The following is a 20,660-nucleotide window of genomic DNA, read 5'->3' on the forward strand; positions in this document are numbered from 1 at the left end:
TTTAGTCATTGCAGGTGTCACGGGGAATGCATTAACCGCTTTTAAAAAATTATTACTGCATTATTAAATGCAAGCTCGTCTCGGATCAGGTTCGAGTTGAGAAACAAAAATGCATTGCCGAGAAGTGAATGCTCATTTTCCGTTATGGGATAAAGCAAATGTAAAGAAGATTCACCAGTTTCAAGCGTCAATCCTTAACTCGGCCTATTTCACCCACCTGCATTCCTTTACAAATCACAGACAAACGCATTAACGCTACAAAAATGAATAGTTATTTGATTAGTAGATTCAGATTATTTGCAGTGAACAACAATCATCTACATCCGTTGGCCAAACCTTTCCATATCTGACTTTAGTCTTTAGACCCCATTAACTGCTAATGGCTCTAACATACATCAAACCCCCAGGCAAAAAAAACAATGGTCTCCTTTTCCTTCTCATTGTCTTGAGATTGAGGGATTGACACACATTTATGGTGAACTGTGAGCATAAGGAGCGCAGGGAAGGAATCTTTGGTCAGGTAACGTGTCACATTTCCGTAACCTCCACTGGCCAGAACAATTCCAGGGTGCCTCCGGTCCCCCTCCGTTCACTTCCTCCTTGTCTTTCCCACGCCCCGCTTGAGGACAGTGAATGAAATCTAGTCGGGAAAATGGACAAAGCTAGAGAAACTGAAAAAAAGGGGCAGGGGGAGGGCAGCGTTTCCTCTGTTTAGACGTGGTGTTTATTTAGACGTCGGAGGAAGACATATATCTGTGCTGCACACCGGGCAAGACACAATGTAGAGAAACATCCACGTTTTCTCCTCCTCATTGTTTTCGCGGAGAAGCGTCAAGACTCCAGAGCTGCCAAGTGACAACAATGTCTTTCTTTGTGAAACCCACATGCTATTCTCAAGATGCTGAACAACCTTTCGCTCTGGAGATCGACATGATAAGAAATGCTACAATAAATATTTTCACTATAACTGAAAACGTTGGTTCTATTTTCAAATGTATTTCACCTTCTCCTGGGTACTGACACTTCTGAGAAAACAATATACAATAACAATATACAATACAAATAAACATATCCAATGTCAGCTGATCATAGGCAATACAGTAGGCCTAATAATAAGTTTAGGTATGGTACATAGGTAGGTTCTCTCAGGTAAAGCATCACAGCATCTGCGTCTTGTGAGCAACATTAAAAAAACACTTCCGGGTCACGAAAATCTGGAATTGTTCAAAATAAAAGAGACCACAAAACATTGACAACAATTCACATATGATCATATTTAAGAGTAATTTCGATAAAAAGTTGGTGTTAGTGGGTGTTAAAACACGTTCCAAGGGTAAAATTCAGACAATGCCAATGACAGAATATGGAATACATATTGCCTCATAACTAATAAACTATTGAATATTCCACAGAGAAAGCAGTGTAGGAAATGTCCAGGAGAATGTGTAGAGTAAGACAAACCTGTCTAATCATGGGGAACAGTGTGCTACATCTAGCAACACAATATTTCCACACCCTCTTTTTCCACAATGCAACTCAATGGATATGAAATACATATTGGCCTATAAAAAAAAAACTATTCTACACGCGGAGTAAAACACCAGCAACAATTGCAAATACAGAGTGCCCCTTGATTTCTTTGCATATAATCATTCTATAGAGTCTCCTGAACATTTCCTACAATACATTCACTGCGGCGTGTAGAATAGTTTTTTTTTATAGGCCAATATGTATTTCATATCCATTGAGTTGCATTGTGGCCAATGGAATGGGTGGAGTAAAACACCAGCAACAATTGCAAATACAGAGTGCCCCTTGATTTCTTTGCATATAATTACTCTATCCACCTTCCTTGACATTTCCTACAATACATTCACCGCGGCGTGTAGAATAGTTTTTTTTTTATAGGCCAATATGTATTTCATATCCATTGAGTTGCATTGTGGCCAATGGAATGGGTGGAGTAAAACACCAGCAACAATTGCAAATACAGAGTGCCCCTTGATTTCTTTGCATATAATCATTCTATAGAGTCTCCTGAACATTTCCTACAATACATTCACCGCGGCGTGTAGAATAGTCTTTTTTTTATAGGCCAATATGTATTTCATATCCATTGAGTTGCATTGTGGCCAATGGAATGGGTGGAGTAAAACACCAGCAACAATTGCAAATACAGAGTGCCCCTTGATTTCTTTGCATATAATCATTCTATAGAGTCTCCTGAACATTTCCTACAATACATTCACCGCGGCGTGTAGAATAGTTTTTTTTTTATAGGCCAATAAGTATTTCATATCCATTGAGTTGCAATGTGGCCAATGGGGTGGGTGGAGTAAAACACCAGCAACAATTGCAAATACAGAGTGCCCCTTGATTTCTTTGCATATAATTATTCTATAGAGTCTCCTGAACATTTCCTAGAGTACATTTTTACAATATACACTAAGCAAAGTGTCAAAATAGATACATTTAATATTATTAAAATCGCGTTTTACCGCGGACTTCTATTTTGAAGGCAAAATCCGAAAACCGGAAGTCTTATTGTTGCTACGGAATCTCTAATGTTGCCTGCATGACGCTAATCATCACAGGGTGTAGTATGTGGGTGTAGTATAGTACTACACCCACATCCCATACACACATACTCTCTTCAATGGTGAGTGAATACCTCTACTGGTGACAAGATGAATTGCAATGTCCATACATGCACTGGTTCCTAATTGAATGAACTTCGACCATGGGTCGCTGAATGTTTCAATTAACATGAATTAATTATAACAAATCCAACTCAACCTCATGGCATTTCAATTCCAATAAAAAACCGGTGCATTGAACCGGCATCAAGTGATTTGTTAACAAGTAGCGATCTGTTAAGTGCAGTTTCTGTGATACAGTCGGGATTTAAACAGGATTATAATTGCATTACCAGCGTATTTTCTTTCAAACTTTTATGGTGTCTAACTTAAATAATCTCCTCAAACCCTTCGAAACAAATTTCATATATTAGACCTGGTTATTAATAGGCTTCATTACAGCTTAATGTATTAACATACCAAATGTGAATATCACTGTTCTGTTATTCACATTGGACAAGCCAATACATAAAATATGTGGACATGAAGTAAATTCATGGAATACGTATATTCTTAGGTCCAACTCGAATAGAAAATAATATAAGATCAATAATTTCTGCATAAACTGGAATAGGTTAATTCTTACCCATTATAGGTATAATCACATGAAAGAAGACTGGTAGTTTCAAGCAGTCGAGCGGTGCCATTCTGTCGACCACAGAAGTTCCTCCAAGAAATGGCCTGAAGTGTTGGCCACGAAGAGATTCAACCAAGTTCTCAGGTAAAAGTCCAAAACTGATTTGATAAATTCCTTATCGTTTATAATCCCCCCAAATCCTTGGATCAAAGCATAGGTAAATTAGTTGTCCACGTATTCCATAGTTCGATTTTCTGGACAGCTCCCCAGTGCAGTTGTCTCCAGTTTATTTCACTCCTAACCACTCACAATGTGAGGCAGCGATCAGTCCCTGAGGGCAGGTGCGACCCGTGTGACGTTTTCGCTCTCTATGAAACTGAGCGAAAGGGGTTTTAGCAAGCGTTGTCACTAAGTGCCCGATTCCAAAATATGTATATATATATTTATGAAGAAAACGATTTCCCTACTTTTTTAAACAAGAAAAACACTGAGAAAATTCAACCATGCAACGGTACCTCAAGTGGAACCAACTGAACCAATTTCTCATCCCCTCCCTGTACTTACTCAGCATTGCTGGCAGTCCACGCCGAGCGTGTCTTTATAGCGAAAAAACGGGGGGAGGACGCAACGTCACATCTTTTCTGGAGGAACTGCTGCGGTGACAATGGGATTCTTAAATTATATTCAAATTTCTTTGGAAATTACATGGACATAATAAATAGTCTACATTCTTTTTTGATTACCAAACCTTGACCATGGCCCCATCTTCTTTCTTACATCATTTAGGCCTGTGTGGCTCAGTGTTATGAATGTTTTGAAAAACATTTGAAAGACTTATCAATGAAAAAAATATAAATGACCCAAACAATAAAACAACATCATCGTGATATCTATTGAATGTACATTCTTGAATTCCCTGTTTGACAATTCAACAAGTTTGGGCTCAGCCATTCCTTACCAGCGCAAGTCAAACATTTTCCCAACAGGAATGTACAGTCATTTTATTGGATTTTGTGCCTGCCCTTAATCCAAATCAACTGAAAATAAACTGATGGCCAGTTTTGTAGAGAAGGACTAAGCCTAGTCTATAACAAAAAATAATTCTGCTTGCTCAAATACAATTTCCTTTTTTGGTCCTAGACTAGGCTTGATCTTTGTTCACAAAACGGGCCCTTGCAGTCTAAACTGAATTTTGTCAAGGGTGCCCAGGAGCAAATCAGAGGTGTGTTTAAAACAAACAATCAATGTCATATCTGATAGAAAGTATCTGTCTGAAAGCTTCAAAAAATATATTTATTTATTTTCAACTTTGAAAACAGGACATGCAACTTTTTGTATTAGAGGTAAACAAATTGCTGTGTATGGAGGGACTCCTCTGTCCCCAAGCAGTCCCCCATGGCGTATGGATGTGTTGCAGACGTTTTTCCTGTATCACTGCGACAAGTGGCTCTGGCAGCCCGCTGGGCAGTTACTGTGAACAAGTACATCCTGCCTCACATGCCAAAACTCAATGCCTAAATAAACCACCCGTTCTGAGAAATTGTGCAATCGTGCAGTAAGACCAGTAACATTTTAGTCACTCGCAGAATTATTCTTCCCACACTAACTGGTCTAAAGTGATTCCAGTCTCGTTCGATGAGGGAAGACGAGGATGAGACAAGCTGTGTTAGAGGCTGGATTCTACACAGTAATGTTGACAGAAAACAAAAATCCACGAATGTCCATTATAAACAAACTTTACCTCACTACATTTTGGCAGTGACTTGTGAGCAACTACTTTTTACTGAAGCAGAAATGCTTTTTTGAAAATAAGTCAAATTAATACCCTGGCCTATAATTTCTGTTTACTCCTTGATGTGGGATTAAAAGTTTGAAAAAAGTATTAATAGACAAGCTTGACATAAGAAGCCTACTGCCTATATCTATGGCATATCCAGAGGCAGCAGTATTAGGCTGAGATACAGATATCTCTCTGACTATAGAGGATACAGAGAGAGAAATAGGGCAGCAAACACACCGATGAGCCATAACATTATGACCACCTGCCTAATATTGTGTAGGTCCCCATTTTGCCGCCAGAATAGCACTGACCCATCGAGGCATGTACTCCACTAGACCTCTGAAGGTGTGCTGTGGTATCTGGCAACAAGATGTTGGCAGCAGATCCTTCAAGTCCTGTAAGTTGCGAGGTGGTGCCTCCACGGATTGGACTTGGTTGTCCAGCACATCCCACAGATGCTCAATTGGATTGAGATCTGGGGAATTTGGAGGCCAAGTCAACACCTTGAACCCGTTGTTGTGTTCCTCAAACCATTCCTGAACCATTTTTGTTTTGTGGCAGCACTCATTATCCTGCTGAAAGAAGCCAGTGCCTTCAGGGAATACTGTTGCCATGAAAGGGTGCACATGGTCTGAAACAATGCTTAGGTAGGTGAAACCTTGGGTCAAATTACCCAAGGTTTCCCAGCAGAACATTGTCCAAAGCATCACACTGCCTCCGCCGGCTTGCCTCCTTCCCATAGTGCATCCTGGTGCCATGTGTTCTGCAGGTAAGCGATGCACACGCACCCAGCCATCCACGTGATTCATCAGACCAGGCCACCTTCTTCCATTGCTCCGTGGTCCAGTTCTGATGCTCACCTGCCCATTGTAGGTGCATTCGCAGTGGACAGGGGTTAGCATGGACATCCTGACTGGTCTGCGGCTACGCAGCCCCATACACAACAAACTGCACTGTGTTCTGACACCTTTCTATCAGTACCAGCTTTAACTTTTTCAGCAATTTGAGCTACCGTAGCTTGTCTGTTGGATCGGACCACACAGGCCATCCATCGTGCATCAATGAGCCATGACCCTGTCATCGGTTCACTGCTTTTCCTTCCTTGGACCACTTTTGATAGGTACTGACCACTGCACCCTACAAGGACTGCACTTTTGGAGATGCTTTGACCCAGTCGTCTAGCCATCACAATTCGACCCTTGTCAAAGTCGCTCGGATTCTTACGCTTGCCCATTTTCCCAGCTTTTCACAGATCAACTGTGAGGACGGAATGTTCTCTTCCAGCCTATGCCACCCACTGACAGGTGCCATGATAATGAGATTATCAGTGTAATTCACTTCACCTGTCAGTGGTCATAATGTTACGGCTGTTATTGGTGTATTTAGCTTGTGTGTAACGGACCATTCACCTTTTCTTCACGAACACATTATCGTGTGTCTGTGTCTAATAGGTAGGCCTATAGCAGGCCTGTCTAGCTGCAGTACAACATTCCTCTTCTGACGGAGTCTTCAGAGACCAGGGCACATTCCCTCTCAGACCAGGAGGGTAGCTAGATAAGAGTACAGCAAGCCAGGAACAATTGCTGGAAGCGGAGAGCTGAAAGGAGTGGGCTTTTAAGACGTTTTATTTTAGAATCTGCTGAGAACACACAATAAGTGGCTTGACCGGCCCTACACACCCAGCTTGAGGTTGTTCCTCTGACCCAACAATAAAGGCTTAGCAAAAGGAGTGCCAGTGGCAAAGGGAACGTTCTTCTGTTAAACCACATGTAACCATGACAGTGATGTATATCGAATGTAAATGAAATCCGCTTATTAAATTTATTTTGATATTATGACACCATGACACAAGAGGCTGGAAACCTCTTTTAATACATTATATATACTACGCTGTGTGCTAGGCCTGGGCTTATGTTGAATTTGCTTTGATAAATTCATGTTTACAAAACATCACCCGACATCCATAGACTAACCACTAACACACATTTTCTGAATTTGTAGGCCTTCAAGAATTTCTCAAAACAATAAACACAAATCTCAAAACCAACACCCTATTTACCAAATCCCAGACTTCTCACACAAAATAAATATTATATTTAAAATCATATTACCTAAAATATAAATACACTTTGCCATGAATCACACCAAAGCATCAAATACAATGACATTACAGAATACCCATTGCACATTGCTGAGAGAAATTGAAAATCTTCTTATAAAAAGGTATTAGTTAAGGAATAACCATAAAATTGTCCCAGAATTCCCCCTATGTGTTTTGCACTTTTGCATAATATAATAGATTGCAAATGATCTCTAGAAAGTATGTGTAAGTGTACAGAAAATACATCAATACGGTAATTGATCAAATACACAAGAGATGGTAGAGGTTTTGTAGTAAAAAATATATATTCTGATTCAGCATCCTGTATCCATTCCTTTGCTGCCCTGCATGTGCTAATGCATACAGATTCAGAGTACAGAAAACAGGATGGTGAGTACAGTATTCAGTTAAGTTTGCAGTAAGTTACCTATTTTCCTTCCTGACAGTCAATCAATGCAACAGTGCTCAGTTTCCTTCATTTGCGCATGGTCAAGCACAGTGTCATTAAAGATAGTTTATCTTCTTCCTCTTCGTCACTCTAGTCCACCTCTTCTCATTCTTCCTCTTCATCTCTACCTTTCTCTCTGCAGTTTTCATCCATTGTTCCAAAACATAGGTAAGAATTTTATTCATGCCAACATTCTGATTTATTGTCAACGAATTATCTGTTTGTTTACACCACGACAACCGATTGTTGAGTGTGTTAGAATTGATATAACTGACATAATGGAGACAATTGTTCTTTACACGAGTTGTGCACCTATAGGGTTCGGCAAAAAAAATTAAAATCTTATGATTTGTCTGAAAACTGGTGAATAATTCTAATGGATTGGGGTAAATGGTCTTCCTTCTAGAATTTGTTATACGGTTTTGTGTATATTGTTCATAGAACTATTGCTAGCGAATGCGAAAAACTGTCATATAAATGACTACATTTTAATTTAAAATGTTGCACTATAAGGCTCTAATTTATCAGCACTACATGGTCATTAACTTGGATGGCTCAGCTCATTAGTCCAGTACACAGATAGCCTATCATAAAGAATAGGCTGTGCAGTGCTCCGGTATCAGACACCATCTTGTGTGTGTAAAAAAGTATTGCATTCTATTTTTCTGCCGGAAAAATACATATCTTCGGCCATGTAAGCTTAGAATTGTATTTCATTTTTAAATAAGTGAAGGTAAACAAAACGACTCATTTGATTTCAGCCTGGTGGCCAAAGTTGGCTCACGCGCCGGTATTTCAACAAATAGCTCGCGCGAAATAATGCTGTCAATCACCCAGGGTCCGCATCCCGCTCTAATAACGACGCCAGCCAGCAAGCTTCAGTAGTTAATGTAGATAACAGGCAACATTATTTGTCTTTCTAACGTATTATTGCTTTCCATAGACCTAATCTTGAAACATGGACCAGTTTGTCTCAAATGTGAAATGTAAGTTTATAGCCTTTTATTTTTTTTTACATTTAATGCTATTTCTGGGTAGCGTCATTCGAAGGACCCAGAGTTTACCAGATTAGCTAGCTAGTAGATACCATACAGCGTGATTTCGTTTACGGTGCTAGGTAGCCTTCATAAAATGTACGCAACGCGGCTAGTATGTTCTTGGATTAAAAGCTTCACCTTGATATTTATTTTGATGGTGTCTGGTGACCTCTAGGGGTGGCTCGAACTCAATGCCATCACGTCACTCATATTATTCAAGAGCAATAATATGGTTTTGTGCCATTCAAGGTCTGACGGAACACCTGCTACAAAAACAACTAACCAATCCAGATGAGGTTATTGAGAAGCTATTTTGTGAAATATCTGTGTTAGAAGACTTCCCAAAAGTAATACCACTGGATCTTCAGGTTGGTACTGTAGCCAAATTCATTTCAGGCCTTTTATCATTCCGCTTAGCTGATGAAATCCTTAAAAGGTGCAATACTACTAACGCTAGTCAAAAGTAAATGTGTCTGCTGTCTCCTCATTGCCACGTCACATACTGTAGCTGGAAGAAACCGCTATTCATCTGTGGAACTGGGCTGTCACCAAACGTGTGGGAACTGCCATAAATGAACACCAGAAAGCAAAAGGTAGCCTAATACGTTAGATTTGGCAGTGAAATCACCAGATTCATGCAATTCTCTGCATCATCGATTTTTGTCATTCTGTGATGTTTTACGCAATCTGTGCAATCAGTACGTCACGTCGCGTGCAGACTGCTGTTTTCCAGTGAGCCGGAGAATCCAACAGAGGGCGCTGTGCGCAAACAGATCCTGGTCAGTGAAGCACCGCAAACCACTGTCTGAAGTGTTTCTTCGATGACTCTAGAGCACTGCATTTATACTTTCTTTTTTACACAGATGGCCAGCAAGACAGGAAGAACCTGGTTAGACTGTAAAAATACACAGCTTGCTGATGACTTCCTGGGTCTTGCTGTCAAAGTAAGGTTGAATGTGTCAAATTATAAACTAGTTAAGACCTTGAATACCTATTGGCTGAAAGCCATAACCACGGGTTTGAATTACTTTTTACTATTGACAGTGGGTAACCAGTTTATAGTAGCAAAAAAGCACCTCATGTCTCTGATCTATATGGCATTGTGTCAAGCCTGAAAATACCCATTAACCGTGCTATATTAACCATATACCACATCCTTTGTGTCTTATTTAATGTTTTATCTGTCCAGAGCTTGGAGAAACTTTACAGCCGACTAACATCGCGGGGCGATGCTGGGACAGACATCAACACGTCGAAGGGAGATGTGGAGAAGGACCTGCTTCGAGTTCTGTCTTATCAGGCAGAGTCGGTGAGCTTGAGGCAAACTCATTATCAACACGCAGTAAAACCACGTGCGGCCAATTTGTGCAGGTGAAAAAAGCTACATTTTCACACATCTGCGCGAGGACGCTTTGAGGCGGGAAGATTTCCAGAGGCTCTTCTGTTTTACTGAGCCCTACTTGATGTACCTGGTCGCTCGTGATAGTCTGTGTTGCTACGCAGGCGCTGGCCCAAGACGACCACGGACAGGCTGTGGCCTGCATGCAGCGCTGTAAGGACATGCTACAGCGGCTCCCCAAAGAGGTGGGATATCGACGCCAAAAGAACGCCTGTTATTACCTTGATACTGCGCTGCTGTTTTCATACACTCAGTGGCGCGCTTTATTATGTACAGTACACCAATATGGTTTCGGGCTGGACCCCCCATTTTGCCTCCGGAACATCTGAATTCTTTGCGCCGGGGATTCAACGAGGCCCCGGGGACATTGCTCAGGGATTTTGGGCCCATCCGGACTCACGCAGTCCCTGCCGGATGTTCTGCCTCGCGTTCGTGCTGTCCAATGGCACTCTGGTGGATTGAGATCGGGGGGGGCCTGTGCTGGCCATTGGAGTTAACTGAAGTCACTGTCATGTTTGTGCTACTGGCTTGAGATGACACTATGGAGGTGTCTTCTTGAAAACGGGTGACCAATGAGGGAAGCAACGTGGTCAGCAACAATGCTTAGGTGCACTGTGGCATTCGAATGATGCTCGATAGGTGTTGTGGGGAGGGAAACATCCCCCACATTACACCACCGCCCCCCCCATCCCATACCGTTTAAACCACATACGGACCCATGTACTGTATATATTGAGTTGTAGCAACGTGATTGGCGTTGTGCGTCAACGAGCTGGTGGTGTACCTAATAAAGTGACCGCTGAGTGTATTATCTCCACCTTGGCTTGGAAAGGTGTAATCAACCCGTCCCTTCCTCCCCAAAAGACAGGCTATCTCTCTCTCGTGTGCTATAACTTTGGAGTGGATTCCTACAATCAGAAGAAGTATGAGCAGAGTTCTTTTTGGTTGAGGTAAATAGCATTGATTTGTAACAATATGTGACAATACCAGTGGCCATAAAAGAAGAGTGTCACAGTAGCTCAAAATGTCAAATTGCTTGTTTTAAGGACTGCAAATGATGAATATCTACAATTTCTGTTTTGCAGCCAGAGTTATGATATAGGGAAGATAAATATGAAATACTCTCCTGGCGCTGAAGTGCAAGTAAGTTCATACCTCCCATGGGTCCTGTGTTCTTTCCCTGTTACTTTCTGGTAATTAAAACCACCAACAGCTCCATTGTTTCCTGTTTGGCCTAGTAACAGTGCAACACAGTAAGCTAAAGTCTCTCATTCAGGCCAAAGTCCTGAGGCTCCTGGCGACTGTCTATCTTGACTGGGATTGTCAGCAACTTATGGAGAAAGCACTCAGTGCTGTGAGTTTGGCCAACAAGGTAATATGTAACTGCATTTAATGTTCCTTAGTATTAAAGCTAGATTACTTGGCTTTCTTTTTAACGCTCTGCAATTTAACAGCAATGTTTGCACCCCTCTGGGCTCTACCTGAAGATCAGAATTCTGCTGAGAGGTGGTGCTCTGGAGGATCACATAACAGCTGGTGAGTGGGACTTCAACCGGCTTCTGCCTCTTTCAGCTTCTTTCAAAGGCCTGCGTGGGGATTTTAAATGCATTTAAGGACCGACCGGCATTACAGTTTACAGGTGTGTAGTAACTCGTGACTTCTCACCTTGATGTCTGTATTGAGGGGTGACAGAGCTGTTGGAGTCCGAGGTGCCCCTGGAGGTGTGTCTGAGGACGGTGGAACTACTCATGGCTGAAGACAGGTAGACACACCAATGCAACTGTACGGTTTGCTGATCAGACATCCACTCCTGCCAGCGTATTTATTCCACGTGTCTGAATACAAAGCAACATGTGAAATACCCGCTGAATGTGTGGGCGTGTCCAGACTTTTGCGCTGGTTCTGTATGTGCTGCCTCATTGGCCCGCGCTGCATTTTGTGTTGCGCTGACGGGATGTGTTCCCAGGGAGACGTTAGCCTTTGACTTCCTGAAGAGGGTCTGTCAGCACTTTGAGTCGTCCCCTGAGCTGAGCAGTGCCCTGGTTCTGCACATAGAGCTGCTTCTGCAGAGAGGCCAGGAGCTGCTGGGAAAACAGAAGATAGAGGACGTCATCGCAGGTAGTCCAGGGATGGACGGGGGCGGATAACGAAGAGGACGAGATAGGTGATGACGGTGGTCATAACCACGACCTGTGATGATGAGGTGAAAATAAAAATGCAGATGTCCGATATGCCCCCTCCCAGGCCACTACGCCGGTAAACCGCTGTCGCCTCGGAATCTCGCCTGTCTACATCTCCTGTTCTGGGACAAAGCCTCCAAGTGCTTTGAGGTACAGCAGAGCTGCAACAGCAAACCGAAAAGGGGACTGCTCTGTCATGGTGAAGTACACACGAGTGTTGTGATGTGAGTCGTGTTCCGCTCCAGGCCGAGTCGTTCTCGGAGGCTTTGCAGTGGTACAGCTACTCCCTGAGTTTCTACAAGGCTGGTCAGATGGAGCCGAACCTGGCAAAGCTGCAGAGGAACAGAGCCTCATGCTTCCTTCGCCTACAGCAGCTGGACAAGGTGACTGAGTAGGGTGACGGAACAGACACTGGATGTTGTCATGGTTACAGTGTAGTCATCTTTGTGTGTGTGTGTGTGTGTGTGTGTGTGGGGTGGGTGAGGTTAGGCCAAAGAAGCAATAAAGGAAGCAAAGAGATGTGATCCAAACAGCATCTTCACTCAGTTCAGCGTTTTCAAGATTGCAATCCTGGAGGGCAACGTGGAGCTTGGTGAGGTCACTATGGTGGGGTGGCGTTCCCAGGATTTGACCACGTGTGGTTTTTGGCCTAACTCTGTTTGATGCCTCGTTTCCACCAGGTACAGAGGCGGTGAAAGCCATCACGGCTCTGGCCAGATGTCCGGCAACCGGCGAGGACAGACTGCTGGTGGCCGACAACGCTGCATCCAACCTCCTCCGCCTGGCGGCTCAGATCGCTCTGGAGGTGGGGCCCATTACGGAGCCTTGGGACCTGGGAAGGATCTATAAGGGCACCAGCGCCTTGAAATGTCATTTTAGTGGCTATGGTGACGACAGCGATGCCGATTAGTCATCGTCGTTGGTTTCTTTTTAGCGGCTGTGATGACGCGAATGACAATTCTTGAAGGAAATAGGCCCACCATCATCATGTTTGTCCTTTGTTTTTGCAACCTCCTCCAGAATAAGCAGCAGGACATCGCCATGAAGGCACTGGAGAGTGTGTGTGACCACTCCACAGATGACGCCCAGGTTCTCACGGCTGTCCGGTCAGTTTCTACACACAGCGTCACTCGCAGACTAACTGTGCACGCTCCTTTTGTCAGTTACGGCAGTGTCGTGTGTAGAAACTAGGAACTGGCATCCCTGTGTACTAGAAAGCATGATTTGAAGCAAAACACGATGGCCTGTGTGATATTTCAGCGAGGTTCCCTCGTGTCTTCCTGATCTACTGACCGATATCGTCTGCTCTCCGGTGGAGTGGGAGCCTCAGTACTGTGTTAGTAGGTGAAACAAAACTAGGTCTCCAGTGCCCATGAGACTGTTCTGTTACAGGTGTTTGGTTCGACTGGTGCTCTCAACAATAGACAAGACCAATGGGGAGAAACAGTGAGTTTGATGAGAAATTGTTTAACATGATGCATTACACAATGGAGTTTAAATGCTTTATTAGGTTTCCTGGGTAGTGTGTGTATGTGTGTATATATATATAGATCTACACACACAGACCAAATTACTAATGATTACTAACAGTTCTAATTTTGTACTAAGAGGTATTATGGCCTTATGAACTATAATAGTGATATGTTGACAACACTACAATTAATTACTGTCATATTTCATAATTATACTTTAGCATTTGGGGAAACTATATGCAAACGAATCCTGTAGTGATATTCTACCAAAGGATCTAATGTAGTGATGTTCTACTAAAGGATCTAATGTAGTGATGTTCTACCAAAGGACCTAATGTAGTGATGCTCTACCAAATGATCTAATGTAGTGATGTTCTACCAAAGGACCTAATGTAGTGATGCTCTACCAAAGGATCTAATGTAGTGATGTTCTACCAAAGGACCTAATGTAGTGATGCTCTATCAAAGGATCTAATGTAGTGATGTTCTATCAAAGGATCTAACGTAGTGATGTTCTACCAAAGGATATAATGACTGAATCCACTGTTGTTGATTGGCAGATTGTGGACAGGCCTTTTCATGTAGTAAACCGGTTCATTGCTGTAGCGCATCTCTATTTTCTTCTGTGTTTTAGAGGTTCTTTGATTTACTGTTACAATCTTCTCTGCCTGTCAAAACTGTCTTCTATATATAGAGAGGCATATTTGGATGTTCTGCTGTCTTATTTAAGAATGGGTGAGTGCCAACACATACATCAATTACACTCACAGACATGTTCCCCTCCTCATATAGGAGCAGCCTGAGCTGACGCTTTTCTTCGGTCTCTCTCTGACGTGTCCAAGTTTTGTTTTTGATTACTGTCACCACAGCCCTACAGAAGGTGTCTCAACTCAGCCGCGTGCCGAGCGTGGTGGAGCGGTGCGCCGAGGACGCCGACTGGTTCAGGAAGATCGGTATTTATACCATGTCTTCAGATGTCCTGCCATTTCCCCAAGTCACGGCGCAGTGATCGTTCTACTTCCATGTTTGTGCCCATGTGTATATGTGTGTGTGTGTGTGTGTGTGTGTGTGTGTATATGTGTGTGTGTGTATATGTCTCAGCTTGGAACTCTGCTCTGCAGTGCGAGGCCAGACCCGACACGATGAGGGATTTATTTGTGCTCTCTTACCAGGCAAGTTCCTGTATTAGCGTATCCTGATCAGGTGTAGATCAATGCAACTGTCAGGGAATTGGTGTGACCACATATAAAGACGGAGCCCTGCTGCTTCTGCTCAGAAACATGTTCATCCTTTTTCTCAGAAAACACTCAAACGGACAATTGTGCGGGGCGCCGACTCTCTGCTGTTTCATGGCTCTTTTAGCATCTTTACTGCTGTGTGTCTGTCTGTGTGTCCGTTGGCGGTTCCTTCTAGCTGTCCCAGTTCTGCCCCCGGGATCGGGGCGTGCTGATGTTCCAGAAGACATGCCTGCTGATGGCGGCCGCTGCGTCTCTGGAATGCGGCAGGACGTCTTCGCATTCCGACCAGGTGTGTTTGGCACCTGCACCCCTCGCTCCCTCTCTCTGACCATCTTCTGCGTTTAAGCTACCCTTCTCCATCCACATGGATGGAAAATTACCAAGAGCAGCGGAGCGGTGACTAACCGTGTCCCTGATGTTGGCGTAGGTGGTTATCTTTAGTCCTGTCGCGGTGGGAGGCGACCACCAGGTGGCGACTGCGAATGCCTAATAACAGAACGCCACTCTCTTCCGTTTTTAGACGGAGCACCTTACACAAACCCTGGAACACATTCAGCTCTGCTGGGAGGTCTGGAAGACCCTCAGAGAATCAGGTGCCCTTAATTACTTCCCGTCTGTGCCATTCTCCTTCTTGTTTCCGCACCTAATCGCGGCGGGCGAGGAGAGTATATTTCACGCCGCGTGAACTTCCAGGGGACTTCGCCGGGGACCCGACGGACACCCTGCTGCTGCTGTACGAGTTCGAGGCTCGCGCCAAGCTGAACGACCCCAGGGTGGAGACGGTGCTGGACTCTGTGCTAGAGCTGGGTGCCGTGGAGGCCAAGGTGCTGGAGACCGTCGCAGGTGGGGCAGCTCACCCTGGGTCTGAGCCCCCGCGTCGTACAACAGCACGCTGGGTCCAGTCGTGACAGTGTTTTTTTCTGCCCTCAGCCTTGGCCATGGAGCCTCCTGCCCACCTCCCCCGGCTGTGTAAGAAGGCCTTGAGGATCGCCCTGTCGCTGCACCGCAGGCAGATGCAGCCCGACGTCACCCGCTGCAGGTGCCACCGCCGCCAAAAATAAAACAAAAGCCTGACGATTCGCGGCTGTGCGTGGGACGTCTTATCACACGCTTCCTCCTCTCTCCTTCTTAGCCAGTGTTTGCGCAGCCTGATCCAGTTGTCGTTGCCCAGCGGCGTGTCGGAAGTGGAGGCCCCGGTGCTGGACGAGGTGTGGTGCTACTACGAAGACACCCTGTCCATCATCGCAGCCGCAGTGAGTCAGCGCCAAACACATCTCCCCCCCCCCGCCACACCCTGGTTCCTCCGCCCGCCCCTCCCCATTTCCGCAGCACTTCATTGAGCAGATGCTTTTGCTTACCATCCCCTTCCTGTCCCTGGATGCCTGGATGGTGCTGTGCTGTACACGTTTTTGAAAAAATGTCTTCCAATGTACAGCCCTGAAATCAACACTTTCAAGCGGCAGATGAAAAGGGCCTCGGGTCAGTGCGTTAAAATCACCTACACTTGACTCTTTGTCAGTAACACAGTGTAGAGTCCCACATTTTCCCAGACCGCCTCTAAAAAGCCAGCTGTACCTGTGGTGGCTTCAGTGTGCTCCTTCTCCTCCTCTGCTCCCCAGCCCGAGGAGTTCCCCGAGACGGAGGTCCTGTGGCTCCTCACCAGGGCCTGGAACATGGGCATCCAGCTGTACAGCCTGGCACACTACCCCGAGGCAGAGAGATGGTGTGGCCTGGGCATGAGCTTCCTCCAGCACCTGGGCTCCCTCCAAGAGGCCTACCAGACACAGGTACTGGCTGGGGGGGCGTGGGACAACCTACCAGGCACAGGTACTGGCTGGGGGGGCATGGGACAACCTACCAGGCACAGGTAATGGCTGGGGGGGCATGGGCCAACCTACCAGACACACGTACTGACCTGCGTTTATATAATTTTTGTTCCTTGTAACACTGACTGAATACTGGTTGTGTAAACCCCTAATCTGAAAAAGACATTTAGACCTGTAGTACTTTCTGATATCCTGTATTGTTTGTACACAGATGTCAGGTCTGTACAGTGAGGTGCTGGACAGGCTTGACAAAGCCAGGAGGAACCTCGCCATGGAGGAGTGACCTGATCGGTTGAGATCTCCTTTTTCCATGCAGGCCTGAGAGCACTCGTGTCAGTTGTGTTGCTGGTTGGCTGTTGGTCTGCCTGTTCTTGTAGGAGTTAAGTGAGCCTGTCCCATATTTACATGAATTTCCCTATTGGGAGTTTAGATTTAGACCATTTCTACCTGTTGTTTTTGACGTTTCAGCGCCTCTCCACATGAATGTGCCTTGTATTTTGTGCCTCCCAGATAAATCTTGCCTTCCTGAATTTTACATCAAGTGTGATTTATCAGTGCTATTAACCTAAAGCCTGTTCGGTACGGTCGGCACCGGTGCAATGAATTTGGTGAGAAGAAAAAGACACCGGGGAAAAAAAAACAAATAACCGAGTCACATATTTTATTATTTCCAAACAAATAAACTCTTGTCCACTCCAAAATAAAACCCCAAACAAATCAAGATGCGGGACCGTGTCCCTCCGTGACTGGGACAGGGAACGGCGTTCTGGCCCGGCGTCCTGGCCCAACCACCAGGGGGATACTACTGTACAATCAAAGGGTTCAACGTTTGTTGCAAGCACTTACTGCACAGGTGCCGTCACAAACTCATCACCCGAAAAAGGACCATCATCAATTATACACACAGAGGCATTCGGGTTCAATCTCGTCATATTGCAACCTCAATGGAAAGAAGAAAATTGAATCAAGTTCTTTGGGCTTTATTGACATGATGGCTGGCCGACAGGTATGAATACCAGACACATTAACAGTCAGCTGTGTTTCCACTGAACATCAGAGGACCAGGTCTAAAACGTCTAAATGAGATATCGACCAACGCTGCTCCTGGTTTCTGGAACATCTCCTCGTAGGTTGCTGCCAGTGTTTCTATTTTTTGGAAATATTTTTGTTTTGTTTTAATCTACACACCCAGACACCATTTTTCCACAAGAAATCACACGTAGACCGGCTTTCCTCGCGGGAATCAAATTCCCGACTGACTACAGTGTTCTGGTAGGCAGCTGAAAGACTCGTCTATAGAGAAATACCAACGTTACGGCACAGTTGTATGGAAATCATATCTCGGAGTAGCTCAATGTTTTACTTACCTGACATTTGTGATCTATAAAACTGTGTTTCGTCCCAGTTCGTCTCACACATGCACAAAGCACAGGTGTCTGGGGACCTGTAGGGGGCTTATATACAACTACCACAACCTTTGAAACAGTCTGTCAGCAGTTTATTAATGGCTCTGTTCCCTTCGGTTATTCCCTGAACTCTGGTTTTGACACAGGTAATGACAGCTGGTTTAGCAGTGGTGCCGGGCAGGTGGGCACACCTGTTCAGAAAATTCCTGCAGGTACAGGTGTTTTTTTTTTGGGGGGGGGGGGGGGGGGGGGGGGGGGCAGAAGGTGAGGCGACCACTCTGCGGGCATGCAGAAGATGGTCTAGCTCTCTGGTGGCTGAGGAAAACCCTGTCCCTCTTCTGAAAGAAAAAAAAAAAAAAAACAGGTGGAAACTTTAATGTTCACAAGGTGCAGGGGGGCGACAGTATTCCTCAGTCTTCTACAGGTCAGATACCTGCTCGAGTGAACACCAACACAGAGCAGAGTTTCGGGCAGGTCATTTCAACCCTGTTAAATCCACACAACCGACTCATGCCAGGGTTAACCAAAGGAGTGGTCTTCACCAAGTGTCACCACATCTTAAGACAGAATACGTCCGCTGATCAAATTGTTCAATGCAAATGCCTTTGAAATCACTCAAGACTGTTCGGTCAAATCACTCAAAACTCTTTCATTCACTTTCAACATCTGGGAACTCTTTCCATGTCTCCTTTCGGAAGAATGGCTGTTCAGTCGCAGGGGAAATGATATCTGTGCGTTAGATTCCTGAGCTGATGTAGCCCGTTCCACCCACCCCCACCCCCCCCCCCCAGGCATACCACACAGCTCTTGACACAGTGGTTTAACACCTTGTCCAGAACAAATGAAAAATGTAAAACTTTAAAGAGGGGTTTGATTAAAGCCTGCATGGTCTATAGTGTTTTTTTTTGGATGGGGTGCTTCGGGTGGGACAATCCAAAAACAGGTTATATTGACTCTTTAATTGTTAGAAGGACATCCAATACAATTATTGTCTTGTTCTACCCGTTTTTTTTGTTTTTTTTCTAAAGGCCACCTCCACGATGGCCAATACAGGACAGTACCTCGTGACCAATCAGAAGAGAATCGTCTCAGAAGGCAGAGAGTGTAATTGGGTGATCTGCTGCTCAACATGAGTGAGGAAGCTACGGCGGCCCAAATCCAAATCCAATGAATTCTTAAATTACAAAAAGAAAAAAAAAAAAAGGGTGAAAATGCAAGGAAAGAATCCAGGGGGCAAGACTGCATTTGTCTATTGCACTCCAGTCTGACCACCTGGACATCAGGACAAGGCGGGGAACGCAAAAATACGAAACAATGTAAATGTCTCGGTTTATTCGTTGTCAATTATTTTGTGGCTTCCCTCACAAAGTACAGGTAGTTATAACAGAATTTGTAGTTGATGTAAGGCAGTTTGGTGTTTTGCAGAGAGCCCAGTTACACATCTCTACCCCCAACCTTTACACAGAGCAGCTAAAAACCACAAGCAAAAAAATCCCAAAAAGAAAAAAGGAATAACTGAAATCTAACAGCCCTCCAAGTAGACAATTCTAGTGTAAAACGTGTAGTTTTTAATGTAGTAAAATCTCAGTAGGATTTTCTCATTTACCTTGTGATTTCATTATATAAATGTAGCGATTCATAACTAATTTCTTCCATTTGTTCTGCCTCCCGAAATGTCTTCATCAGCCACTGCCGCAGAAGGAACTACTGGCAGCTGATCAAACAGCAAGCTGGTTTGTGATAAATACATCATCGGTTTGTAGGCTTCTTCACCAATTCCTCTGTAATTATAAACAAGAGAGACAACTTCTCGAACAGTACCATCAGCTGGGCTTGATATTATCCAGTCCTCGTAGAAAAGAAAACCTAAGTGGTCTTTGCTTCTCGTCTTTCGTGTCCTTTTTTTTTTTTTTTTAAATGTGATTTAATGAACATTTACAAAGTGTTCCAAACTTTTCACGATGTCTCCATTCCCCTGCAACTCACAAATCCCGAACTCCTCGTTCTGTGGTCTGAAAAACATACTGATCTTCAACTGTCAGTCCCGTTTCACAAAGAAGGATTCCTTTTCCCTTTGTTTTGTTTTAAATGACAAATTCATTTGGAACGGCATTTCCAGTCTTTCGAATGGATTTGCTGAGAAACTCATGCAGGGATGTGCACAGCCACGATAATGGTGATAAGACTTCATTTGAGAGTAACATAATGACACTAAAACTTGATATGAAACATATCTGCAAAAAAAGGGTAAGGGAGGAGCTATTTGGGGGGACGGGCGGGGTCTCGGGGAGGGCGTGGGGAGAGCTCCGAGCTGACGCGGAGTGGTACGGCCGGACGCTCAGAGCTTCTCCGAGGAGGGGATCCAGATGTAGGGGCCTGACTGTTCCTCAATGATCATCTTGATTTTGTTGTAGATCTCCTCTAGCGAGTCACCCTGCACGATGGCTGTTGACGGAGAGAAGCAAACACCGTCAGTGCAAGAGTCCTGCTTACAGCTGCAACGCCACTCTAAACTACTCCTCATCCGTTAGTAATCCTGTCTGGTGAAGAATAAAGCAGC

At 44.5% G+C, this 20,660-nt stretch overlaps 3 protein-coding genes across 18 annotated transcripts in view; 1 reads left to right on the forward strand and 2 right to left on the reverse strand.

Annotated features, from left to right (window-relative positions):
- Positions 1-3,764, reverse strand: part of kdrl (kinase insert domain receptor like) — a 62,970-nt gene extending 59,206 nt beyond the window's left edge. The window contains exon 1 of the mRNA XM_029119405.2: positions 3,223-3,764. Within this exon, the coding sequence (XP_028975238.2) occupies positions 3,223-3,283 (61 nt within the window). The 5' untranslated portion in view covers positions 3,284-3,764. The remainder of the gene's footprint in view (positions 1-3,222) is intronic.
- Positions 3,765-8,321: 4,557 nt separating this feature from the next.
- On the forward strand, positions 8,322-17,224 carry tex11 (testis expressed 11). 4 transcript variants are annotated; one of them, XM_034291712.1, is made up of 29 exons: positions 8,322-8,528; positions 8,829-8,947; positions 9,088-9,172; positions 9,279-9,358; positions 9,443-9,523; positions 9,769-9,888; positions 10,083-10,163; positions 10,843-10,928; positions 11,064-11,121; positions 11,255-11,350; positions 11,433-11,514; positions 11,662-11,740; positions 11,945-12,096; positions 12,223-12,308; positions 12,404-12,541; positions 12,648-12,750; positions 12,839-12,963; positions 13,179-13,264; positions 13,551-13,604; positions 14,325-14,365; positions 14,500-14,583; positions 14,732-14,802; positions 15,044-15,157; positions 15,389-15,461; positions 15,562-15,711; positions 15,799-15,907; positions 16,001-16,121; positions 16,488-16,655; positions 16,906-17,224. In XM_034291712.1, exons 1-29 carry the CDS (start codon positions 8,501-8,503, stop codon positions 16,975-16,977), a joined length of 2,742 nt encoding a protein of 913 aa, XP_034147603.1. In that variant the 5' UTR covers positions 8,322-8,500; the 3' UTR covers positions 16,978-17,224. The 4 variants fall into 4 exon arrangements, 3 of the variants coding, with proteins under 3 accessions (XP_034147603.1, XP_034147604.1, XP_034147605.1); XM_034291713.1 differs by having other exon boundaries at positions 11,671-11,740; XR_002196667.2 differs by lacking the exons at positions 14,325-14,365; positions 16,488-16,655; positions 16,906-17,224 and having other exon boundaries at positions 16,001-16,091.
- Positions 17,225-18,347: 1,123 nt separating this feature from the next.
- Positions 18,348-20,660, reverse strand: part of dlg3 (discs, large homolog 3 (Drosophila)) — a 90,594-nt gene continuing 88,281 nt past the window's right edge. For 12 of the 13 annotated variants that reach the window (XM_010902899.5, XM_034291715.1, XM_029119417.2 and 9 more), the window contains one exon: positions 18,349-20,545. In XM_010902899.5, the coding sequence (XP_010901201.1) occupies positions 20,439-20,545 (107 nt within the window). In that variant the 3' untranslated portion in view covers positions 18,349-20,438. Of the gene's footprint in view, positions 20,546-20,660 lie in introns of all 13 variants that reach the window. The other variant, XR_003781745.2, reaches the window with a different exon arrangement.

The sequence above is a fragment of the Esox lucius genome, chromosome 4 (genome assembly GCF_011004845.1).
Source record: "Esox lucius isolate fEsoLuc1 chromosome 4, fEsoLuc1.pri, whole genome shotgun sequence".
NCBI classification, from domain to species: Eukaryota; Metazoa; Chordata; class Actinopteri; order Esociformes; family Esocidae; genus Esox; species Esox lucius.